Here is a 23932-nt window from a genome sequence, read left to right as displayed (position 1 = left end):
TAGTTTTTTTTGAATATTAGAGTCTCCTGCATTAGAGGTATGACTTCAGCTCATCAGCTCTTTGGGACTACTCCTTCCTAGTACTCATTTTCTTGGCACTTTGGAGGAAAGTGGTAATGCTGCTACTCTACAGTTGGCCTCTTTGTCCATGCAGGTTGTGAGTTGGTCATACTGCCCTTCTGGAAGATTTTTGCCATGGTTGGTTCTTTGGATAATTAATTTCTGAATCTTTTTTACTGTGCCTTTTTTTTTTTTTTTTTAATCCTTTGAGAAAGTTAGATTCCCTCAAAATACGGTGGCACCACAGTGGTTCTGAACTTCTTGTTGTTATGAGGGGCTAATTGAAGATCCTTTTTCCTTCTTGCAGATGGTAACTGTTCTAAATTTCACCACTGTTATTAAAAAACGTGGATATGGATTTTACAATTGTTCACAATTGCAGATATCCAAAATTTATCAGTGAACACTGTCTAAAATGGACTAGCTAACTCTTATTTTGGTGTCATTAGCCTCACTCTCTGTGTCTGTCCATTTCAATGAAACTATCAATTTGCATGACCCGAGAGTTTGGTCCACACATTTTTGCATTTATGCCACCATGGCTAAAACTGAGGTTAGATAAATAGTGCAGTAGAATAAAGACACAGTCAGCAAAAGCGTGTTAAAAGAATTATTTGTCTTTTGATTCAAACTCACATGGGAGGTAATTAAACAAACAGCCTCCTCAATGTTTAGCTGTGGGGAGAGGAAACCAATGGAAAAGAAAAATCTTCCCTTACAACTGACCTTTTCTAATAATATGTGCCCTTTTCTTCCTGCAAACACAGAACTACATGTATTCAGCCCAGTGAAACTTTGAGGGGGGAAAATAGAAAGTCCAACTCCACCCAGCAGAAATTCAATATATTAATATGAAGGTCTGTCAAAACAGATTCTTCTGGCAAAGGTTTTTCCAAGGAATGTTCTTAAATGTTAGTATTATCTGAGTGTTACAAACCCTCCCTTTAGCCCCTCCCTCAAAATGTGCTTCTTTTATTATCTCATGCCTGTCATGAAATTTCCTTAATATATAGCATTTTGATAATACCAACTCAGATTTCTGTCAATCTTAGCCCTGGGAAGACATTGTGAGCAGTCACTATTTAAGCAACTGCTGATTAGATGTTTGTGAACAATGTTAGATGTGAGGGCTAAAGTATTAGTGATTAGCATGTATTAGAGCTGCATAGCTGAAACATATCTACACTTGTTAAGAGGAAAGGCTAATAGACATCACACACCTGCAGAACTGTATGAATTGCACATGCTCAGAAGGACTTTGAGGAGTGTTATACATTATGTGGCTTTGGGCCTCCTAGAACTTCTGAGAGTTAAAAAAAAAAAAAAACACAGAAAAACTCAACAAATTACCAACGTCCTCCTTTGAAGTCCCCTGAGGGGGCCCACCTTGCACTCCCATCAATAATTGCCAGTGTTATTGGTTAGTGTAAAAAAAAACCTAGGTCACATGCTAGTCTCTACGTACCTTCTTGAAGATGAATGCTAATTTGACAATGCTAACTTTGCACTTTGACCTGTAGCTGTCCAGAGATTCTTGCATCTGTGGTTCAAGAGAACTGAAAGTTTTTTATAATAAACTTTGTATATACATACTCATTTGATCATCATAGCATACTCTACCAGCAAGAAAAAGGAGGTACAATTGTGGAGTTGATCAAGAAAAAAAAATCTATTTATTAGTCCCTTTGGTTGTATCTAAACACAAAATTATCCTATTGTCACTGAATTTGTACTTCAGTGATTTAACAGAAACAGTGTAAATCCCTGTAAAGGTACACATTTCCATATTAGAAGTAAGATATTCTATGTAGCTGAAACCTACTCATAATCAGCTGTAATAAAATTGAAACAAAAAAGTTAATTAAATAAATAAATAAATAAATTGGGCTCTCCACTCATTTGTTTTGCCACTTGTTTAACTAAACTGCATGAAAGTCAACCCTAGACTTAGAAAGTGTGTTTGCTTTTGGAGGGGAGATAGCCCCAACTGAGTATCATCAGAATAGAAAGAAAATACTACAGTCCCCTTTTTCCACACCCTCCAAAAGCAGGCAATGGCCTTGTCCATGGGAATGGAGTGGACCCAGCACAGTGGTCTATCATATATTTTCCAGATTATGGCCTCGGCTACTTTAACCAAGACAAGACAGCTGCTACACTTGAAATTATAAACTCAGTTTGCAAGTAATCCTTACCACGCTACATCTTCTGTAGTTACAGAAAATGGTGAAAATAGTAGTAACAGTTGGGAGGACAGAATTTCCCTTCTGAATGGAGGATACTTCAGCGCTTTCCAAGCCAGTCCACAATGAGGACAATGCTATTTTTTAAAATCCTATTCCCTGTTTTTATTGCACATGACATATTACATTGTGCTGTACAGTGTGTGGTGACGAGAAATTCCCTGCTTATTTAATTGTGATCCTTCAGCGAATTTGAAAGGGAGTGCTTTATTTCCATTTCTTTAATTTACTAGTTCTTTAGCTGATGATTTTATTAACCCTTGTATTTGAGAACTGATGCTTAACAAAAAAGAAGACGGAAAAAAGGCCTTTGGCAGTATTGTGAAGGCCTGGAACTGAATAATGCACTTTAATAATGAGGGATAGAGCTATGGCTTTTGCTGATGGCTGTGACTGGCTCTGTGACCTGATTATGTCGCAGAGTGTCAGCAGCTGAGACACTACAAAAGGGAGCGCATCCCATCAAATCTATCTCCATTGTAATCACTCGCACTGCTGAGAGGCTTGTTAGGAGCAGGGAATCCATCAGGCCTCATTAGCACCATTTACCATCAAGAAGCTCAAAGAGCAAACGTGTACCCTCTCATCAGAATAATGAGAACCAAAGTACTCCTATTATCTAATTGATCAACAATGCCTCTCTCTATATATAGTTTCCTCAGCTACTTGTGGACTACAGCTCTCAAAAATTAGTCACTTTTTGTTAATTGCCAGGGCGGAGCTGTGCTCAGAGTTTTTCATATACAGAAGGGTTTCACATCTAAAGAAGCCCAAGTTCCTCCAAGGACATTCTTAGATTATACTGATGCCATCCCAATTAAATTCACTGTTCAATTAAAGTATGTACTGTGCAATTACACCATACTTACTTAGGCTTTCCTATTAACCTACCAAGCAATAGAATGTATTTGCCCACTTTAACCACAAGACAGTTATGTCAACTCTTAACATACTACTTTTTCACTCTTTATGGTAAAATATATTTTGCAATTGCTGAATTTGGATGTATTTTTTCCTAAAAGAAATTAAACTTACTCAGCATCTGCAGTTAAAATGTATTTGATCCTGTTGAAGTCAAGGGTCTTATACTAATGCAACTGATGACAATTAAGCACTATGTTTTAGCGAAGCAGGAAGCTGTATTGCAGGCACCACTTATGGAAACCAGAAGCATCAACCTTGCTTCCATATTTCTGTGGTTCATCTCCTCATAAAGATTAAGAAAACAGCCAAAATATATATTTCCTGTACTTAATAGACATAGTAAAACCCACACAAAGCTCCTAATATTTTATTTAATTTGCAGTAACAGAGTGAAAAAGAGGAATGTCTGGTTGGTACCTGTCTGAAGAATCTACGTGCAGCAATGGCACTAGGATCCTACTCTAAGGGCAGGCTGAAGCCAAGCATGTAGACAGCTTCTCTTAGAAATCAGTGTGGTGGAATCTAGCAATTCTGCTACCCTGGCCTTTAAATTTAAGATATGAAAGCCCAGTCCTGCAAATGCTTCCTGGAAAGCACTGAGGGCAGACAGAATGTAAGCATCATTACATGGACTAATAGCTCTTCATAATATGCCTCTGAAAATGAAAACATGATTCAGAGTCCTCCACCTTTACTATATCTAATTAATCAGGTGATCTAATCATATTACCCCAATGGATTAGATCTCTCTGCTACAGTGGTCTTGAGGAGCTCTGGTATTATGGTTCATATTGCCATCCAAGCAGAAAAAAAATAATTAAAAAATTATCACACCATAATTGTGAATTCAATAATTAAATTAATAACAAATATGCTATATGAATTATTTTTTATATATATATAATATTGTTACTGTGATTGTAAGAACTCCTAGACTATTGGGAATTAAGGCCACGCCATATGTCATTTAAAAGATCATTTTCCTAAATTTGCCATAGGATCTTGGGTTTGACCTATAGCTTAATATCTCCAGGGATTACTGATCACCATATATTTAGCTAGACAGATGGACATTTACAAGCCCTGAATTTCTATAATAGAAGCAGTATATAATTACAAAGACTGCACATACAAACAGTCTGGTAAGTCATCCAGCCTTATATTTGAAGGAGTGAATTCTGGGTGTCACACTCTTGATTCTTTGAAAGGGGCAATTTTCAAAAGGCAGATTCTTAACATATGATGGAAATCTGGCTCCTGAACGAGTCCAAGCAGATTATTCAGAAATGCAGTATCCAAAATTACTATTCACTTACACTCCCCAATTTGAAGAAACATACCTTTCACTTCCTGTTTAGTTGCTATAATGCTATTAATTTGCAGGGAATGTAATTTGATTTCTGGAATGTAGTTTAATTACAGTGAATAGTCCTGTTTTGCAGGCAGATAGCCTCAGAAGTGTGCTCTAAGCAATATGTGTTTATGCCAAATATTATAAAAATGGGTGTTATATTACACACTTATTATCAATATTTATCTATATTGTGGCAAGGTCTACAGTACTGATTATAAACCAAGGAACATTTATAAAAACAAGTAATAAAAAGACAGCCCTTATTTAAAAGAGCTAGGCTAACAGATAGATCCTGTAATTTTATTCAACACCAGGGAAGATTCTTCCTTTCTCTTCTCTTTTTCTGCAACCTGTGGAATTATTGGACTTTACATTATGTGTGGAATAAACAAGACTCAGCCTGAGGGAATCTATAGTTTCATTCAGTGATATCTTCACAGTAGTATTTTTTTTAAACATACAATGAATGGCCACACTTTGCTGATGTTTTCTGTGGAGAACACGTAAAGGGAAAAGTATGGAAAAAACTAGTCTGGGTTTATATCCTCAGCTTTTACAATGAACACCTTTGGTGCCAAGTGCCTCATGTGAGTGGCGATTGTGAACCATTTCTGGAGCACAGATAGAAACAAGCAGGCTTCTAGGTTGGAGCTGATCTGACTATGAGTTATAGGTATTATAACCAACTTTTCTTCCAAACCAATACCCCATCCCTCCAGAAATCTTAATAGGCTTTTGAGAGCCTCCATTTAAAGCTGGCTGCATAAAATGATCCTTTGATGAAAAGGGATTGAAACAAGGGTTAAAGTAGACATTGAAAGGTTATTGTAGAGGGCACATTGTTCATACAATCCTCCTTTAATATGTGTGGTGTGCACCTGCGATAAGATGATTCATTAGATAAGGCCTCACTTTGACAAGCTCCATCGTTCAACCCTCGGGGTAGTGATGGAACAATTCTGCACCCACCCAGTAAATATAACAAGGTCAGCATTTTTTTTTCCTGGGACTTGGATGGTGATAGTGAAGCTCAGGATGCATCTTTGTTTATGTGTTATTTAAAAAAAAAAAAAAGGGAGCTACTCTAAAGTACTGTCTTTTATTTTTTAATGGGCCAAACTAAAAAAAATGTCACCCCTGTTCCAGTTAAATAACATGGTGATAGAAAATTACCAGGAAAACCCCCTGCTCTTCATGTTTTGTTTGGTTTTTTTTTTTTTTTTTTTTTTTGTTTTTTTTTTTTTTTTTTTTTGTTTTTGGTTTTTTTTTGTTTTTTTTCCCTTTACCAAACAGTAAGAGCAGAAACTAAACTTTAGATTCACATATCAACCAAGCTGCATCATTTCAGTAAATATTTACCAGGGCTTAACATCCACATAAACATGGTGGATATCACCATATGCCCAATTTGTAGCATTTAAAATAATGACATTCAAATTACTCAGTTACCAGGTCTAGCTGTAAGTTCTGACAGATTTGTTGCAGTGACTTTATGTGAATCAAGCAGTTGTGCTAAATTTTGTCCTAGTACATACAATAAAGAATGACAGTGGCCACAATCTGAAAGCTATGTAAACATGCTACATCAATGGAATTATTTATATATATATGGATTCAGATGCATATCTTTCTGCATCATATTAGGACTGAAACAGTTTGCAACAAATAAACAGCTCCCAAATGCAGGTAACACACAATCTCTCTCTTAAACACACTGCAAACATTGTCCAAGTTTCTGTTTGGAAAACTTTCTTTAAAGCAAAAGTTTCTCCCAAATTTGTGTTGCATATTGGCAGATCCATTGCAAATCGCTTAACTTAGTTCATCAGAAAATGAGTAAGCCACATAGTTAAATCCATCCCAGATACTTCATTACTATTTAAGTTCTGTTCCTTTACTTAAAATGTTAAATACCTTTTTTATAAATGAAGTAACACATAAAAGCTACAATTTGCAAAAAACTGTAGACTTAACAGTACATTGGCACTTTAATACAGTCATCTGTTACTAGGTATATATAGGTGATACATTTGTTAAGAATCACAGGGTTGCTGGACTTTTAAAATACCATCTTATTGCACTATTGTGATCTTTTCAAAAGATTGAATTAAAATAAAACAAACCTTAAGCATTTTCTGGCTTGGAAACACTTTCTAACAGCTCCTAACTTCCTCCCAATTCTCAGACTTTCCATTTCTTACCTTGTCTGGCAAATCAATATTTATTTATCTTCAGTATGTGCACTTTTAAATTGCTGTCATACAAGCGGAACTCATTTTTGTCTCAAGATCAGCCTGCCATCAGAATTCACTGTTTGCTCCATCTTCTACTCACCTGTCCTTGTGCATTAGTGACGAGTTGACCTGTGACCCCCTGAAGACTGGAGAGGGCATTGCCAAAGGCCTGGGAGCTTGCTATTGAGCCCATGGCTGCTGCTGCCGCAGCCGCTGCTGCTTGACTCGCTAGCGGGTTATTAACCAGCTGAAAAAAGAAAGAAAAGATCAGGGTAAAACCCCAATAAACAGAGAAACACAGAGTGCTATCTGGGTAACATAAAAGTGGTCATGCTAACATGGGTAAAAAAATGTCTACTCCAAGAACTTGAGCAGTTCTGAGAGGTTCCTATACCTGAGGTTCTGGTGTCTTTGACAATGAATGGTTTTTAAAAGGCCGGAGGAAACTCCATGTTAATATTGAAGAATAAAACTCCCTCCTTTATTCTCTTCTTTTTTTTTTGAGTTATGCTTGTTGTGTTTCTTTAGGTTCAATGTGCTAATGCTGCAGATATAGCAGCCTAATCCTGCTGTAAACAGCAATCAGTGACAGATTAGCATCTGATTTGAATGGGAGTGGGATATTTACTTGGGGACATTCAGACCAGAGACTATTTTGCTAATGACCCCAGAAATGAGAAAAACCTGCAGATCCTTTGAATTTATATTGTTAAAGAACTGGTCTCAACATCTAGATAAATCACAGCAGAGGACTCAACCCCTGTGATAAAGTACAGTAGAAACTAACTAAAAATTCAAAATTTATTTGCAAAATGTGATACCAAGCAACTTACTGCTTCTCAGCTGCAAATGATTAATTGCAGAGCTCATAAATGTTAAGTGACTTGTGCTGCCTGCTTCAGGCGGTTCTAAAGCCCAGAGCACAGTCGTGGCTTTCACCTTAGGAGACTATGGGAATCCCACAGAGGAACACTCCTATCAAACATACAAAATGTGTGTTTCTCTGTCAGAATCAAATGTCCTCTGGGAGATGGCTTGTTCACTGGATTATTGTGAAGTTTGTATTTTCTCATCCTTTTCTGAGAATGGACAAACTTTGAACCAGGCACACAGGGATGATAGTAAAAAAAAAAAAAAAAAAACCAAAAAACCCCAACCAGTTGGGAACCATCATCACTGGGACAGTTGTCCTGAGAACAATCAAACTGAGTTCGACAGGCTGGAAACGTATTTTAGAGTGGGTTTGCCCCCTAAGAATCATTGCATTTTAGCAAAGCTTGCAAAATGCATGTTAGCTGGGTAAAGTAGCCAGAAGGTTGAGGGAGAAAAAAGTCTAGGAACAGCAAAGACATTTTTTCTTAGGCTGAGGTGAAAATGCTGAAGCTAACTCAGAAAAGCTTAATGTTTGAGATTAAATTAGTAGGAGTCCTAAGTCCTTAGTTGGTGAGTAAACTATCAATCCTATAGAGATGGAGAATCACAGACACCAATAAGGGATGTACTCCACAGACAGGCTCTGCTTCAAAACAGGTTATAAAAAATTAATCAGCGATTAGTAGATGTTTTAAGTGTGTTACAGATATGAGTAGTGTGTATGTTATAGATGTTTAGAAGCTCATCAGTAGAAAGTGTCAGATATGGTTATAATCTATGCTTATAAGAAACCTACTTGTCTGTTGGACATGGGAAACCTACAACAATTGATTGGTCATACATTAAAACATCTATTAATCATTCATTAGCCCTTCATGAAGTATTTATAAATGGAACCTTGATATAAAGTGTTGCCTAAAGGGGTGCCTTGAGCACATCCAATCCCTCTAGAAATTGTAAAGTAAATAACTAAATGAAGATTAGTAACAATGCTGGACAGAAAAGATGGCATTGTTGGAGGAAATATTTTGATTTGGAAAAAATTGTTTTTTGAACCTCCAAAACTAGTCTGCGGCATCCCATGGCTAGAAAATTAAGCAGGAATAAAGCACAAAGGGGGGAACTGCACTGGCTGCTTGCACAGCAGTCCCGATGAGCTGTGGAGAGAGCAGAGACAGGCGCAAGGACCAAGGCAAAGCTCGGTCTCTGAACGCAGAGTGCAAACAATTGCACTGACTGCACAAGGTGTGAGCCCAAATGTAGTTGTGTGCACTCCTCAGTGAGTTGGGTGGCAGTGCCTGAGCTCGGCAGTATAATGCCAGACAACAGTATAGATAAACTTGTCAGTTTTCTGCTCAAAACAGTGACATTTCTTTACTATCCAGAAGAGAAGCTGGTAAAGCCTGCCTTTCTCCACATCACGTCACAGGCAGCACTAGGACTTGGAGTAACTCCCTTGTCACTGTAAATACTGGAAGAAGAAAGAGGCAGCATCAAAAGTGCAAGACTTTCAGAAAAGGCCTTCTACAATCTTATCAGAAAACCACAAATTACTGCACATATGATCCTGCAGCACCTGACTGCGGGTATAAATGCTAATCTTTGCACGGTTACCTGACATCAGCTAATAAACTACACTAGCTCCTACAGTTTATGGATTCAGCTGTGTCTAGGACCAGTTGCTTGGGGAACGTAAGTAAGCTTGTGAATCTGGAAACTACAAAGGCTTAAAACCTTCTAAAAATCCGACTGCCACCTCCTAGAATCTCCTTTCCATTTTTCTTGCTCCAGTTTTCAAAAACTGTACGTTTTCAAACACAACAATAAAATTTAATTACAACAAATCCTGGAGACACTCAGGATTGCTTTTAGTTGCATCACAGAGATAATCTACTTATTAAAAATTATGGCAGAGGCTGTGATATGCATAGGTACCCTGGGTAGTACCATGTTCCAGGAAAAATCACAGTGAATGGGCCAACTCACAGGGTAAGAGACTTCCGAGTGCATATAAAAACATCCTTATCTATTTGTAAGTCCGATTAAAAATGAGAAGATGCATTTTTCTTTGTGTGCTTTGGGAAGGTGCAGACTACAAGTTACACTCTGTTAAACTGACCCCTTTTGTATCACGTGCAAATTGGGGATGGAGAAATACACCTCATTTCATTATGTCTGCACACCAAGGTAACTTCTAACACATTATATCACGATTTTACTCTAAAAATAAAATCTCTGACTTGAGAGGTTTATGCCATTTCTCAGTGCAGGTTGGATCCCTAAGAACACTTATTGGAAATATTAGAAATATATTATGAAAGATCCCACAAAGGGCTCTTCCCATTTTGTTTCAGTATTTGAATAATGATTTAATTTGGAAGGCTGAGACATTTGGAGCTGTCAATTCCAGTGCCCAAATTTCTGCTCCCACTCAAAACAGCAGCCATTACAGCAAGTAATAGCGATCTTAGTTTAAAGCGACAGGCCAGCCCTCTCAAGGATGCCTCTGCTAATGACATAATTATATGGGGAAGCAAACTTTATGAGGAAGAATCTTGTAATAACTGAATAGCCTCAGTACATTTTTCTTAATTCCCAAAGCTGAACTTTTAAAGGAAAAGCATATGGAAGTTGTTCTGCTCGAACTCAGTGTAAAGCAGGAGCCATTCCACTGCATCAAACAGAACTCACACCAGTCAAAATAACCTGAGAAATGATGGGGGATGAAAGGGGCACTACTTACAAGACCCTAAAACTGTGACACATGAAGCGAGAGTTTCTAGGGTTAAGAAATCGTCTTCAAAAAGAACGATTTCAGGAAAAGCGTGGTGGAGTCAATGTTGCAAGCAGCTTTCTTGAGAGCCATAAATACTTTTTTCATCTGAAAGAATACCCTCTTCCTCTTTTTTCCAAAGCTAACTTAGTAGCTCAGTGAACTTGCTGTGAGTAAGTGATCAGGCATTCACCCATTGTTGAATACAAGATCAGATTTGATAACCTACACACTAATTTTACTTCTCTCTATAAAGGACATATCCTGCTGAACTTTCATTCCCCTGGTCTGGAAATCAAAGAGCCAGTTTTACTCATTACAATATCACTCATTCAACAAATATAAAGAAAAAAACACGGTTTGACTGATGAGAAGTCAAGACATTTCAGGATGCCAGAACATGGGCCTGTAACCTGAAAGGTAAACTAGTGCCAGTATAAGAATAAAGTTAGATCTTACGTGTTTTCTAAAGGACTTGTGGGAGAGGCTAAGAGTGAAAATATGTTATCTGAATGCAGCAATGGTCAATGGAGGGACTTATTGTGGAGTAACAGCAGGCATAACTTCATTTTACAAAACAATATCGGTGTTTTTCAGGAAGGCTGTTAAAAAAAATCACATTTCTGGATATCTCCTAGAGATTAAATTAGTGTAGAAAAGCAGTATATTTGATTAGGGACTGACAGATCCTCAGTCTCTTATGTTCTCAGACATCCTTTCTGTAGGGAGCATCACACTACTAGATCAGCTACTGTGGGTGTTTGCCTAAACCAACGCTTTTCAAAGGGAAACAGAAAAATCCTTTCATTTAAATAACTCTAAAATTTGAGAAGAAATCAGCAATGGCTCTCAATCAGAAACACCACATTTTTCTTTCCTATCTAGACTATGTGAAAAATTATCATAGAAATGAAAATTTTATTAGCATGGCATTTGCTTTTATAGGAACTTTTAGCTGAGAATCTATGCGAATTTTGTCTGTGTTGAGATTATGAGAGAATTAAATGTTAAAATCTAGTGGGTGTTATTCCCGTTTTTTCACAGTAGCTCATGAGACAGATTCTGGGTAGTAGTCACTTGGCCTTACAGGAAAGAGTGTTTCAAACTGAGCACAGTCTTCTGAGGATATTCTGGTACCTTCTTCATTACTGGGACCAGGATTATCATCTGTATTGGATGTAGATGGCAAGGTAGAGGGGGAGCCGCAGAGAAGGAGGGGAAAAAACCGAGTGAACTCAACAGAGGGAACACCAAGGCCAGAGAAAGGAGGAGGAGGAGGTGCTCCACAGCAGAGCAGGTATCCCCACCGTAGCCCTGGGAGGACCCCACACTGGAGCGGGTGGATATTTCCTGATGAGGACTGATCCGTGCAGGGCCCAACCCAGAGCAGGCGAAAAGCGTGAAGGGGAAGGAGCAGCAGAGAGGAACCGTAACAGACTGACCGTACCCCCCTCCCGGCACCACTGGGGGTGGGTAGAGGAGTCAGGAGTGAAGGAGTGAAGTTAAGTCTGGGAGAGGGGAGAAGAAAGATATTTTTAATGTTTTTTTTTTTTTTTTTGCTTCTCACTACCTGGATCTATTTTAACTGGTAATAAATTAATTATCCCCAAGTTGAGTCTGTTTTGCCCATGACAGTGGCTGGTGAACAGTCTCTCTATCTTGACCCATGAGCTTTCTCACCCCATTTTCTCCCCAGCCCCACTGAGGCAGTGAGCGAGCGGCTGGGTGGGTGTTTGTCCGTTAGCCAAAGCTAACCCACCACACCATCCCGTTACAGTAACTGCAGGCTATATCTAACAGCAATATGCAAGTGTCTTCAGTCCCTTGAAGACACAGGAGCAGAGCATTCCAACCTAGATACCCGTATGCTTGGTTTCTAAACATGAATGAATTGAGGCAGAAGTACAGTTTCCCTGGAAATCCCTAGTAGCTCTTCTGGCTAATTCTTTACATAGTATCAATACTTACATTCCTACATGACTTCAATATGCATATATACCTTGTACCAGCTGACAGCTCCCTGGACCTACACTGAATCTCAAAAGCCTTGAAGGAATTTTAAAAAAGACACTGGAAAGACTGCTTCAACTTAACCCTGGGAAAGCACCTCAGTGATGAGTGCCAAATGAATATTTGTAATAATCAACAATAAGAAGACCACTCAGCATTTATATTGATTTTTGCAGCCAAATTTTTCAACTGTGAGTGCCTGAGCTCTGCCAGTTTAATTTATTTTTAGGGTCTTAAGCAAAAATAAGTCAAATTTTCAAGAAAACTCTGAACATGTAGATCCCAAGAAAGCCAAGAGAGAACAAACAAGTAACATAAATAAAAGAAGTTAATTTTATCCAAAAAGATACTATGATCAAACAATTTGGAAATCCTGTATGTTTTAGATATCAGTTAGACTTTCATTTTTTTTACTTGTTTTGACGCTCCCCTCCCTTCTTTTTAGTTTATGTAATAGGATAATTACAACATTTAATTTTTATAAATGAACAACAAGGTAAAATGTCTAATAAAATGGATGTCATAGAGTCCAGTCATGCATAACTCTTTGAAAATATGCCCCAGCAAGCAGGCAAATGTTTGAAGCAAACCCCAAATTATGAAAAAAAAAAAATATTATCTGTCAACATTTGTTTTTTGTAGAGTGCTGGGATATGATCAACCTATAAACTATACTTTGTGGTTACAATATCCAGACCCATCTAATAACGTCTGGTTATTTCAAAACTGCACAGGTCTGTATCTGCAAATGGTTGTAGATGGTAAGAGTTCCAAATAGGCTGCTTAGACATTTTAGTATATGCACATATATCAGAAATTTATGTGCAGAATACAGTGGAGAGACAAGGATATTGGAATATCTGAAAGCACTGACTTGCCAGGGACACTTAAAGTATCTGGTTCTCACAGATACTTAATCTGCTCATTATATACATTTATTGTGGCTGAGCTATTTGCTGTCTAAATCTATGCTGAATTTTCTATCAGGAATAAGTACTGATAGTGGTATCACTGATGCGACATGACTTGATTCAATGCAAAGCGACGCGACCTGAGGTGATGGGAAGCGCGCCGTGCTCATGTACGCCTTGACATGACATGGATAGTGGAGGATGCACAAAACTTCTCACAATATCTTTGTAAACAAGGTGCTGCTGGTCAAATTGGAATGAGTCTAAAAGACTACGGTAACAATTTATAAAAATAAAAAAAGGTGTATTTTTAATGGAGCCACGACAAAGCAAATAAAGAGCACACATCATTCCCAGATCTCTAGGACCAAACTGCTGGATACATGAATAAAGAAGAACACATTAGGGCACAGGCAAGGCGTGAGTGGAAACTTCCCTAGCCATTTTCATTTCTGCTGTATTAGTGAGAGAGAGAACACAGAGGAAAGGAAATCAGAGGAAAGGGATCCTGTTTGGCTCTAATCCTACAAAATAAACTAAAAAGAAAGTGTCAGCATGTCTGAACCTGGCTCTTATATGTTTACCAAACAGAAGAGCGAACATATTTAAATATATTAAATATATATTCATGTGTATTTTATATATAAAAGATTTATCTATTTCTAAAAATATTTATATATTTATATATAATTATAAAATTGTAAATATATATTTAATATATTAAGTATATTTAAATATAAATAACCACAAAGAGTCAATGACTGACTCATTTAGCAGCAGGTCTGTACTTACAGACTACCCTCAGACTTTAGTCTTGTGGGTTCCTGACTGTCTACACTTATAGTTTACAAGTCTGAAATGTTCCAGATCTGTATAAGCTGTCACACACTGTTCCAGATTTTAATTAAACAGAGCCATCTCGGTTTAGTCTGTTTTTTTACCTTTATATTTATGCAGTCTTTAAAATATCTACAACTGTTTATTTTATGCATGGTGTAAACATACTGTAAACGAACTACCTCATCTGACCTGATGAAATTTTTCATCACTACTAATCATAAATTGTATCAATGCTCATAAAAGAGGAAAGTACTGAAAAAATTATCTGCATTCTCTAATTTTCTGAAGTACTCCCCATGTGCAGAAAGAATGAAAACAAAGAGCATCTCCTAAACTTTCTGAAAGGGGGTGCAACTCAGCTCATTTCAGGTTGATTAGTTCCTTGGTTCCTGTGTTTGTCTATTTTAGAATGATCTATCTGGCTTATGAAAGATGCTTTCCCCACAAGAAAAATGGTTACTTCAGGGCTCCCTTGCTGCTAAAAAATGAACCCTTATCAAAAGGAAATTGCCATCTGTCTTCTTGGATAAGAGCCCAGCACTTGGGTCTCAGTGATCCAGCCTCTGTATAAAGTGTGTCAACCGTGAGACACACCAAATTAATCTCCTGAATCTAAAACATTTATTTGCCTTTAATTTGAATGTGTGAATGGCACATGCACATGTAAATATGTCCATTTGCATATATAAATGCTAAAAATGCAATGTGAGGTCACATCATGATCATATGACACTTCATGTTGGGTATTTGAGGAAACAGTTCTAAAACAGTCTTGGTTTACAGTACAATATACAATCTTAATATACATGCCTGGAATTGTTTGTTCGAATATTCATATTAAAAATCAGACTTTTAGGTACAGACCTTCTCTTTTGCCCTTTGAAGAATAAATCCTACTTAATAGTTAGGGACACAGTGCTGACTGAGAACATACATAATGCTTCTCTAAAAATTCTAAGCCAGCTGTTCTCCAAAGATCCTAATTTTTGAAGCTGGAAATACATCTGGATACTTTCATTTATTTGTAATGCAATAGCATCAGCAAATAGGTCTGCTCCCATGTAAGCTAAGTGCTTACATTGAAGTCTCATTGACTTGAACGTGACCAAGATCAGATCTAAAACTGGAAGTATGTGGAATATTTTTCTTTTCACTGCTTTCAACTCCAAACCTGACCTCACTAGATGCACCGATCTGATACAAAGTTGAACAACGATACAGGCAATTCCTGAGTGCAGTGGAAAGATGTCTGGTAAAGATACAGGTCAGTCCAGAATCCAAATCTGGTTCTGAATCCAGGTATCAAGAAAGCTGGAAAGATTTAATCCTCTGCAGTTATGTCAGTTCACCCCAAAGTCAAAATGACATAAACACCATAACTGACACCACATGTTTGAGAAGTTCTCTATTTTCCAGGTTTCATGGAGAATAGATGAGATACCAAATCGGTTGAGACACTGATTTTTAATTAGACATTTGAGTTTTGCTGAAATCTCAGTATACAAAGTGTGATTTGAGAAGTGTGAACAAAGTTGAAGGAAGAATTTAGTTTGAAAACCTTGAAGTTAAAATCACATTTCTAATAAATATGAGGGGTGAGTGATAGCCACTAAAACAAGAAACCTGAGTGAAAGTCTGTGTGAGGGGGGAGGGCCTGCAGAAAAGGATGATGGGGCTCCCTAAGCAGGATACTGTTAACATTTTCCTTGGGGCACTCTTTTAGTACAGTTCTGAGTGCCCAGTGATGGACTGAAAAAGGGACTTTGTTCAACTGTTTGTTGTCTGTGTGTCAACGGGGAGGTGACCGCTGCTACCCCTTTTCTAAAGATAGAGCAATCAACACTTGGGAGCCTGTGCCCCCCCTCCCTGCACCCGCACTATGTGAGCATATTGCATCTCAGATGGTAGCAACCTCCTGCCACATTCGCCTTTGGAAGGCTTAATTTTACTGTAAACATGTAAGAAGGCACTAGCTAACACAGGACTGACTACAGCACTTTAAAACCACTGTATATACATACATACACACACCCACTGTTCTCTTTTTCACCAGCAGTCCTGCTCTGTACATAAAGCTGTGTAGAGACTGGTAACAACTGTGTATTTAACATGCCAAAAATTGTGCCCTCAACGCAGCTCCTACAGAAGGCGAAAGGCAGAAGGGTTAATAGTGTAATGCCGCCACACGTAACATTTCCACAGTGAACCCTCTCTCCTCCCGGGCACTTCCATCTCACTTGGTGTCAGCACGAAACCTGCTCCCACAGATGAGCTGCAAGTCCTGCCCCAGAAGCAGCGCTGCCAGAGCGTGCTGCACAGGGCTCGGCTGCGCTCAGCGTCAGATGGGTGATTCCAGGTTTACTTTTCGTTAATGTTCTTCTGAGAGGTGTACAGAACATTTACCAGTTATCTTAAATATACCGATTGCCTTGAAAGCTTTTTTGTGCGTGTTTTGTTTTGCTTTAGTAATACAGCCATGTCTCACCTTTCCTGTGACTCCTCCCTGAGGTTTTCTGGGGGGTGGGTATAATTTTTGTTTTTGCCATTATAGACTCTCCTTCTGCTTTTACTTATCTGATTCCTTTTCTCTGATCTCCTATCTCCAGTCTCAGCCACTTTGCTCATGTCACTCTGGATCTGGTCACAATAGGTTTTCCATATGGGAGTTCACACAGAGCTGCAAAAGCAGCAGTAAATCTACTGTGTCTGTAATGCTGCCATATTAATTCCTAATCAATTTCAAAGCTGTATTTGAAACTCATATATTTCACCTCAGCAAAATCAAAATAACGTCAAGTTGCCAACAGCAAATGAAACTTGGAAATATAATTAAAAACATATAGGCTAGGAATGTATTGTTTCTGAGGTCTTTGCAATTGCCACTGAGCTAGGCACTATAAATTGATGGCAAGAGGGTATATGAAACTGAGATCCTCTTATAACAAAAGCATAGCTCCATATTGCTTGAGGTAAAAGAAGAACTGCTGTTAGCTGAATGTGAGTGATGACTGCAAGTATAAACTGAAGAATTTTTTTTTTTTTTGCTGCAAGGATCAATTCCAAATTGGTTAAATTCTGAGGCTGAGATCCTGCAAAGACTGCTTCAAGTTAGCCTGCATGCAAGTCTGAATGCAGTAATCCTGGGTAAACTCGAGAGTGTTTGTGAGTGTGTTCTTGTGTCTGTGATTTTTCTACTTCACAGATAAAGATGGGGTGTGACTTATACTCCATGTTATACATGTTATTACATAAAATCACATGCAAATATTAATTTACCCCTATGCTGGTATTACTATATTTTAAACAAAAGTCATGGCAAGATTTAGCTCCTATCATCCTCTTTTTTTTGTGTGTGTGGAGGCAGAAATAATGTCAGAAATAATGCCTATGTTATTATTCAGTATCTGCTACTGGCTGAATGCATAGCCTGGGGAAAGTCTAATTATCATTTACAGTAAATAATTTCCGCCATATTTATTATCAATGGAAATCTACTCATAGATGTTCAGCCAAGGAATTCTGCTATATGGGCAAAAATATGTACTATCTTTTCAACAGCAGCTCAGCTTACAACCTGAATGTCTGTAGCTTTTTCATTAAATTCATTATTGCCTTATTGTACCTAGACTCTTGTTCTTCCATAAGGCACTGTCAATAGACAGACAGATGAATTTCTTCATGTTCTAAGTATTTTCTACTTTTATCTGTTGACCGGATTCACAAAATATTTATGGGCCCTGTAGCAATTCTTGTGCTTTACAAAACAACAGATTTTTTTGTGCTAAAAATAACGTAAGTTCCAAGTTCTTGGTCTGATTCTGATTTCTTTCCACCAGGATAGAAATCTGGTGTAATTTTAATGAGGTCAGCAGAGTTCCAACTGGTTTAAACAGAGGTAACTACTGTCAGAATCAGCCCTTTCAGTTTTTTAGAGACTTCAAATCTGCAATAAGGGGGGAATGATACTCTTATCTGAAATACCAGAATTAGCTAATTACACTGATATTTTATTTAAATCAAATAGTCTCACTAAAGGCCCAATTTTTTCCTTTTTTTTTTTTTTTTTTTTTCCCACTTAGACCACTGTAAACTAGAGAAGCTAGCCATTGAAGTCAGAAGTCAAAATATTTACACCTACAGCTGTGAAACTAATGGATTCTTCTGTTTGCAGACTGAAAAATTCCCTTGAAATACCCTACTCACCCCTTCAAAAAACCTCACCAAAACAGTAACAAAACACACTTCAGGCAGACCTGGAGTGAAAAAAAATGGAAAATAAATACATTTTAGGTCACCTGAAACATTTAGTTCAGACCAGAATGATTTATTGAAAGGAAATATAAAATGTATCACCCAAACAGACGGGTGTTTTATAAATTGTGTGGAAATACTTCATTTTAAAAAAATCACTCTTACGTGCCTTTTCCTAATGTCACCCATTTTGATGCAGGCGGAACATATGTATGTTCCTATTTGCCAAAATACCCCTTTGGAAAGAATGCAGTCTGCAGACCTCTTTGAAGCCACTGGTACTGGTGGGTGCTACTGGTAATTCTGTCAGTAAAAGGGGCAAGCCAGAGGTCAAAAATGTTTTTGTGGGCAACCGAGACAGGCAAGGCTGTTGCTCTAATGCACCTCCAGCAAGGCAGAAACTGTGATAAATCCAGCCCAAGTGCAATTAATGCAGGACTCTTTCACTACACTTATCACGTTCATATTGTACATGCAATAAAACAAATACTCGCTATAAAATATGAAGTATGTGCTGTTTGCTTTCTGAACTTAAAGCTGAATATATCTCCCTGAGAAGAGATACTGAACAGAGGGCACTCACATGTTTTCTTACCAAACCAGGAGAAAAGAGATGAACAGAAAAGAGATGGCCAAGAACTGCACACAAAATGAGGGTGCAGCCCTGAACTGAACTGAACTGTTTCTTCTTTCAACAACGACAATCAGCAGGCAGGTAACAGCCCTCTTACTTTCACCTCAAAGAGACAGACAAGGACACTGACTTGCAGAAGAACGGGTAAACATCAGCCAGCTAGAAGAGGCAACCAAGATCAACAGCCTAACCTCAACCAGAAGTTTTTACTTTTGTGCGGGTCCAGGAGACTGTTTTTTCGGTTGTAGCAGCAAGAGAGCAATGCGAGTGTGCGGAGATGGAATTTCCTTTCTCTCCCCTGAAGACCACGAACCGGCTGAGCATTGCAGGCTGCTGAAGCATCGGAACCACGATCTGCAGGGAGCGAGGGACAAGGGTCCATTTGGCAAGTTCACTATTACTCAAGGGTTGCCTGACATTTCCACTGGTGAATCCCACACTAGGGGATTAAGAGAAGGATGCTTCTCTTCACTGGTCTGACAAAGATCTAATTGAAAGCAGATTTACCTGATATACTGTCAGAACTCCAAAAAATTTCCTTTGATTTCAAGAAAATTAAACTGCTTATTTAAATCAATGTCAGTGAAATTAGACCTCTCTCCTTGTTCCTAACTAATATTCACCCCAAAATAGTGTGCCTCTTAAGAGTCATCAATGCAACAGGTGGAGTCCCATGGAGGTCAACATAAATGCACCAGTTTAGAGCAAGTCAGAATTTAGCTCATTGATGCTGGCTTGTGAAAAATAAATCAGAAACTTTATGGATATTAAAAACAGTGTTAAAACAGGGTGTTTTATACAGTAATTATAAGGTTATTTCTCAGTAATTCAATCTACTGAGGGTGAAAAGATCTTTTTTATTGTTGCTTATGATGGTAATAATTCTCTCTGGCATCTGTAAAAGCAACAATAGCTTTTCATTGATTTTGCTTAAAAGGAAAGTTCAGGGTTAGAAAATTAGTATTTCATGTGGAAACATGAAAAACTTTCCAAAGTATATGTGATGGAAATAGTAATAATTATGTTTGAGGAGGAAGGAAGTCTTGTGATTAGGGTCCCGGGGTAGAGATCTAGATAGCTCACTAGGGGTCCAATTCTTCCATATATTTTCATTTCTTTAATTTCCTGTCTGAAAAATGAGAATAATAAAACTCCCTTTATTTCATCCTGTTTGCGTGTTTGTTTTCCCTTTAGATAATATACTTGAAAGTCCATTAGGGCTGGATTACATATGCACATGCACCAAAATAAGTCAAGATCCAAATTAAACCAAATTTTCTTATTTCAGGGTAAATCTGCATGTAGAGTATTTTTTCCTGTTTGCTTCACAGTACCTACTGTTTTATTTATTTATCTAGTATTTATGTAATTTGGGCACTTAAGCCACTGCCATAATATACATACAGGTAATACTAATGAAGACCAGAAAATTTCCCTGAGGTACAGAAATGAATGAACATCTAAGTGACTAGCAAAGCTGCTCACAAAATGTAGATCTTTAACTAAGAAGCACATAAATGGTGAAAATAACTACAATGGGCTATTTCAAACTGAAGGCTGACTTTACACAAGGAAGTGGCAGATCCAGGAGAGCATTGTATATGTGTCTGGATCTGCTGCTGTTTATAAATTAACTGGTTTAACTTTGTTGGCTTACATTATTAGAACACCCTGAATAAATTAAAGCCTTGTCTTCTTTCTGAAGTTGCGATCTGACAACATATATATTCTTTAGGAAACACTTATTCTACCATTAGTGCTCGGGATACTTTTCGTAAGTCAATTACTCAACTTGCCACTGCTGTGGTAGGGAAATCCCCGAAGCATCCTAACATTCCCTCCGGCCTTATGTTTATTTACACTCTTGTAGTAAATGTCACATATGGTACCTTGTTTTTATCAAGTCCTATTTTAAAATGAATTACAATAGCGCATATAACGCTTACTTGAGCTCTAGACCTATCACTCTATCATATTATGCAGAAAACACGACTCACTTGTATGAATGACCCTCATCATCATATAGCTGTTAAAAGATAATAAAATCAGGGGGAAAAATTGTATGTCAAGCCACAAGAGCTGTACTACAGGCCCCTTATTTATGATTGGCACTAACTGGCCTCCAGGTTGGTGGGCAGAGATGAGTAGCCATGGGTGCAAGGCCTCATCCACTCATTTGCACAAGTGGCTGTTGTGGAAAAGAAGAGTTGATGATACGGTGAGAAGCACTAGGGAGCTCTTGTTCTGCCTCTCGTCTGTCACTGCTGGGACACAGATGGTTTTGCCTCCAGTTGGAGCTGAGCCGGTGGCAGCCAGCTCGCCACACCACTGGCAGTGTCTTGGGGATGGCTCCTGTCCCAGGAAGGACATTCCCAATTGGGATAACTTGTTTTCTTGTTTGTTTTTTATTTGTGTGTGACTACCTGGGAAATATTTTTACAAATGTTAGCAATCCTACCCCCCTTCAGGGTATTCTTACTACCCAAGATCTACTTTTGCTTCCTTGCCACTACCTCTTTGCTTGGAGAAAGAAGGTGGAGAGTGGGTAGAGACCATATGTTACTGCATGCTATTCCATGGAGCAGTCTGAGTACAGGGAGCCTTTGAATCTTCAAAATATATTAATTAATCAGAGCCAAAACTGGAGGTGGTGCTTTACTTAGGGGAACTCAACAGATAACACTGTAAGGGCATCTCATATTAAGAATCTTCTCACACAGCTGAGATTTATGTCTAGTGCTTACTACCTATTTTTTATAAATGTCCTGGGTTGGATATGTAGTAACAAAGGCAGTGGGAAAAACATGTTTAATCAAATTACTCTTGGGCTATCCTTTACCTCCAAAGGAGGTAAGAGTTTGGAAAAACCTAGCACAGCTGGAGGCCTGCTCTTTGCTTACACCAGTGTAAGAAATGTAAGAGTCAAGCCCTAAATAAATAAATCAATAAATCAATAAAACAATCAATAAATCAATCCAGGAACTTAAAAGTAAAAATAGATGAATAAATAAATTAAAGTGTTACAGAACAAACATGCAGCAAAAAAAATGAAAGGAACTCCACAGCAGTGTTATAGAGGGAACTTATTTGCCAAAGTTGTATCAAAAATGTTCTTGAAGCCAATTACAAAAGACAACAGGCATGAAAGGAAAACAGAAAAAAAAAATGTAAGAAAGAAACAAAAAAGCAATCATAGTTGAATTGGTTGCCTTTTTGAACTGAGCCCTGGGAGTCTCTGAGTATGTGTGCATATGTGTTTGCATAGAAGAAATGTACAAGAGAAAATACACGAAATGCAGGACTGCTCCATAAACTTTGATGAACAAATAATAAGCCTAATATAGACTACCATCTAATATAGGTAATATGCTATACCAAAGAAAATCCAAGAAATATGTCATATATACATTTTGGAATGTTCCCATTACCCAAGCAGAACACAAGCGAAAAAAATGTATATAGAGATTAATTTCACCAAGGATAAAGAAAATTACAGGTCTTGAATTATATTTACAGAAGCAAAGCACTGCTGAGCTAATAAAAGAAATAACTAACTCTAACATATCAACACAAGAGTGCTGAAACATAAAAAAGTGGTATCGCAAGAATGACTATCGAAATAATTATTTTAAATCAGACACAGACATACAACACATCATAAACCCACTAAATCCTAGATTAGGAATAGAAGAGAGAGGACTATCGGTAAATCAAAACACTTATGTATTTCTGTCATCTTTCTGCATCTCATGAAGCCTATGCATCAGTCCTGCTGTGCAGATGATCTAGGAGAAGAGCTGATAGGCATACATAAGTCATTGCATAAGAGATGAGCCTTTAATCTACATGTGATGATCTTAGAAGCATGCAGTCTTTTTGACTAGTGTTCTTTTTAGTTTTACAAAATAGTGTCATAACTATTCTGATATACCTCACATTAGTACAAGTGAAAAATACTTGCAATAGTGCTCCTCTCAAGCCTGTATTCTGTCACAAAGCTATAAAAACGGCCCGTGTGGGAACAGTTAGCCCACACTGTTGTCACACCTTTGTGTTCTTTCTGTCTGTTTGGAGAAAAATCCCAATGACACCTTTTGGACACTGAAGTTACAAAGCCAGTCACTCTTCATTGTCTCTACAGTTGGTAAAGAACAGATGCTCTAGGGGGTAATTCAGAGCTTACAAGACAAAGCCCCTTTCTGAGCTGTCTTCTGGAAAGGACTCTTTTTCCACTGACAGTGGAGGCAGCTAAACATACGTTTCAGTGGCTCAGCCGGATGACACACACCAAAGGCATGTACCTTGTACCAGGACCCATTGCAAAAGGACTTTTGCAGTTTTCCCAGTTTTTGGCCACACGGCACACCAAGTCCTGCAGAGAGAGGTAAAACTCTGCACTAAGGGCCCACCTCTGAGCCCTAACTACATAGGACTTTATAGTCTAGCTCCAAATGATCATCAGGTTAAATGACAGCATGACTATCTCCGCATCTAAAGCAGAATGATAGATTCATGGCCTTAAAGCTTAAAGGTTGTCATTCTGTTTTCTACAGCTTTTGTACACTGCAATATTACACTGGAAGGGAATTTGCAGAAAATCATGACATCCCCCCAGCCCTGCCCTGTATCTTCGCTTTTAAGCTCTACTTATGCCTATAAAATAGTAAAGAAAATAGATAATCTCCTAAAAAGAACAGCTGAATTTATACCCATTATGGTCATTATTACCAACAATAGGACTACTATTGGTATATCTTCTCATCACAAACTTTTTAAGCAGGGGTCAATAATCTCTCAGGGAGTTCATAAAATGCTCAAAAGCAAA

The 23932-nt window shown here is 38.0% G+C and overlaps 1 protein-coding gene across 1 annotated transcript in view; it reads right to left on the bottom strand.

Annotated features, from left to right (window-relative positions):
• Positions 1-23932, bottom strand: part of POU6F2 (POU class 6 homeobox 2) — a 315222-nt gene that overhangs the window by 49312 nt on the left and 241978 nt on the right. Inside the window, exon 6 of the mRNA XM_033007123.2 lies at positions 6916-7062. Coding sequence (XP_032863014.1) covers positions 6916-7062 — 147 coding nt within the window. The remainder of the gene's footprint in view (positions 1-6915; positions 7063-23932) is intronic.

This window comes from Tyto alba, unplaced genomic scaffold (genome assembly GCF_018691265.1).
Source record: "Tyto alba isolate M040663 unplaced genomic scaffold, T.alba_DEE_v4.0 Super-Scaffold_46, whole genome shotgun sequence".
NCBI classification, from domain to species: Eukaryota; Metazoa; Chordata; class Aves; order Strigiformes; family Tytonidae; genus Tyto; species Tyto alba.
This window is presented reverse-complemented; position numbering and strand designations above follow the sequence as displayed.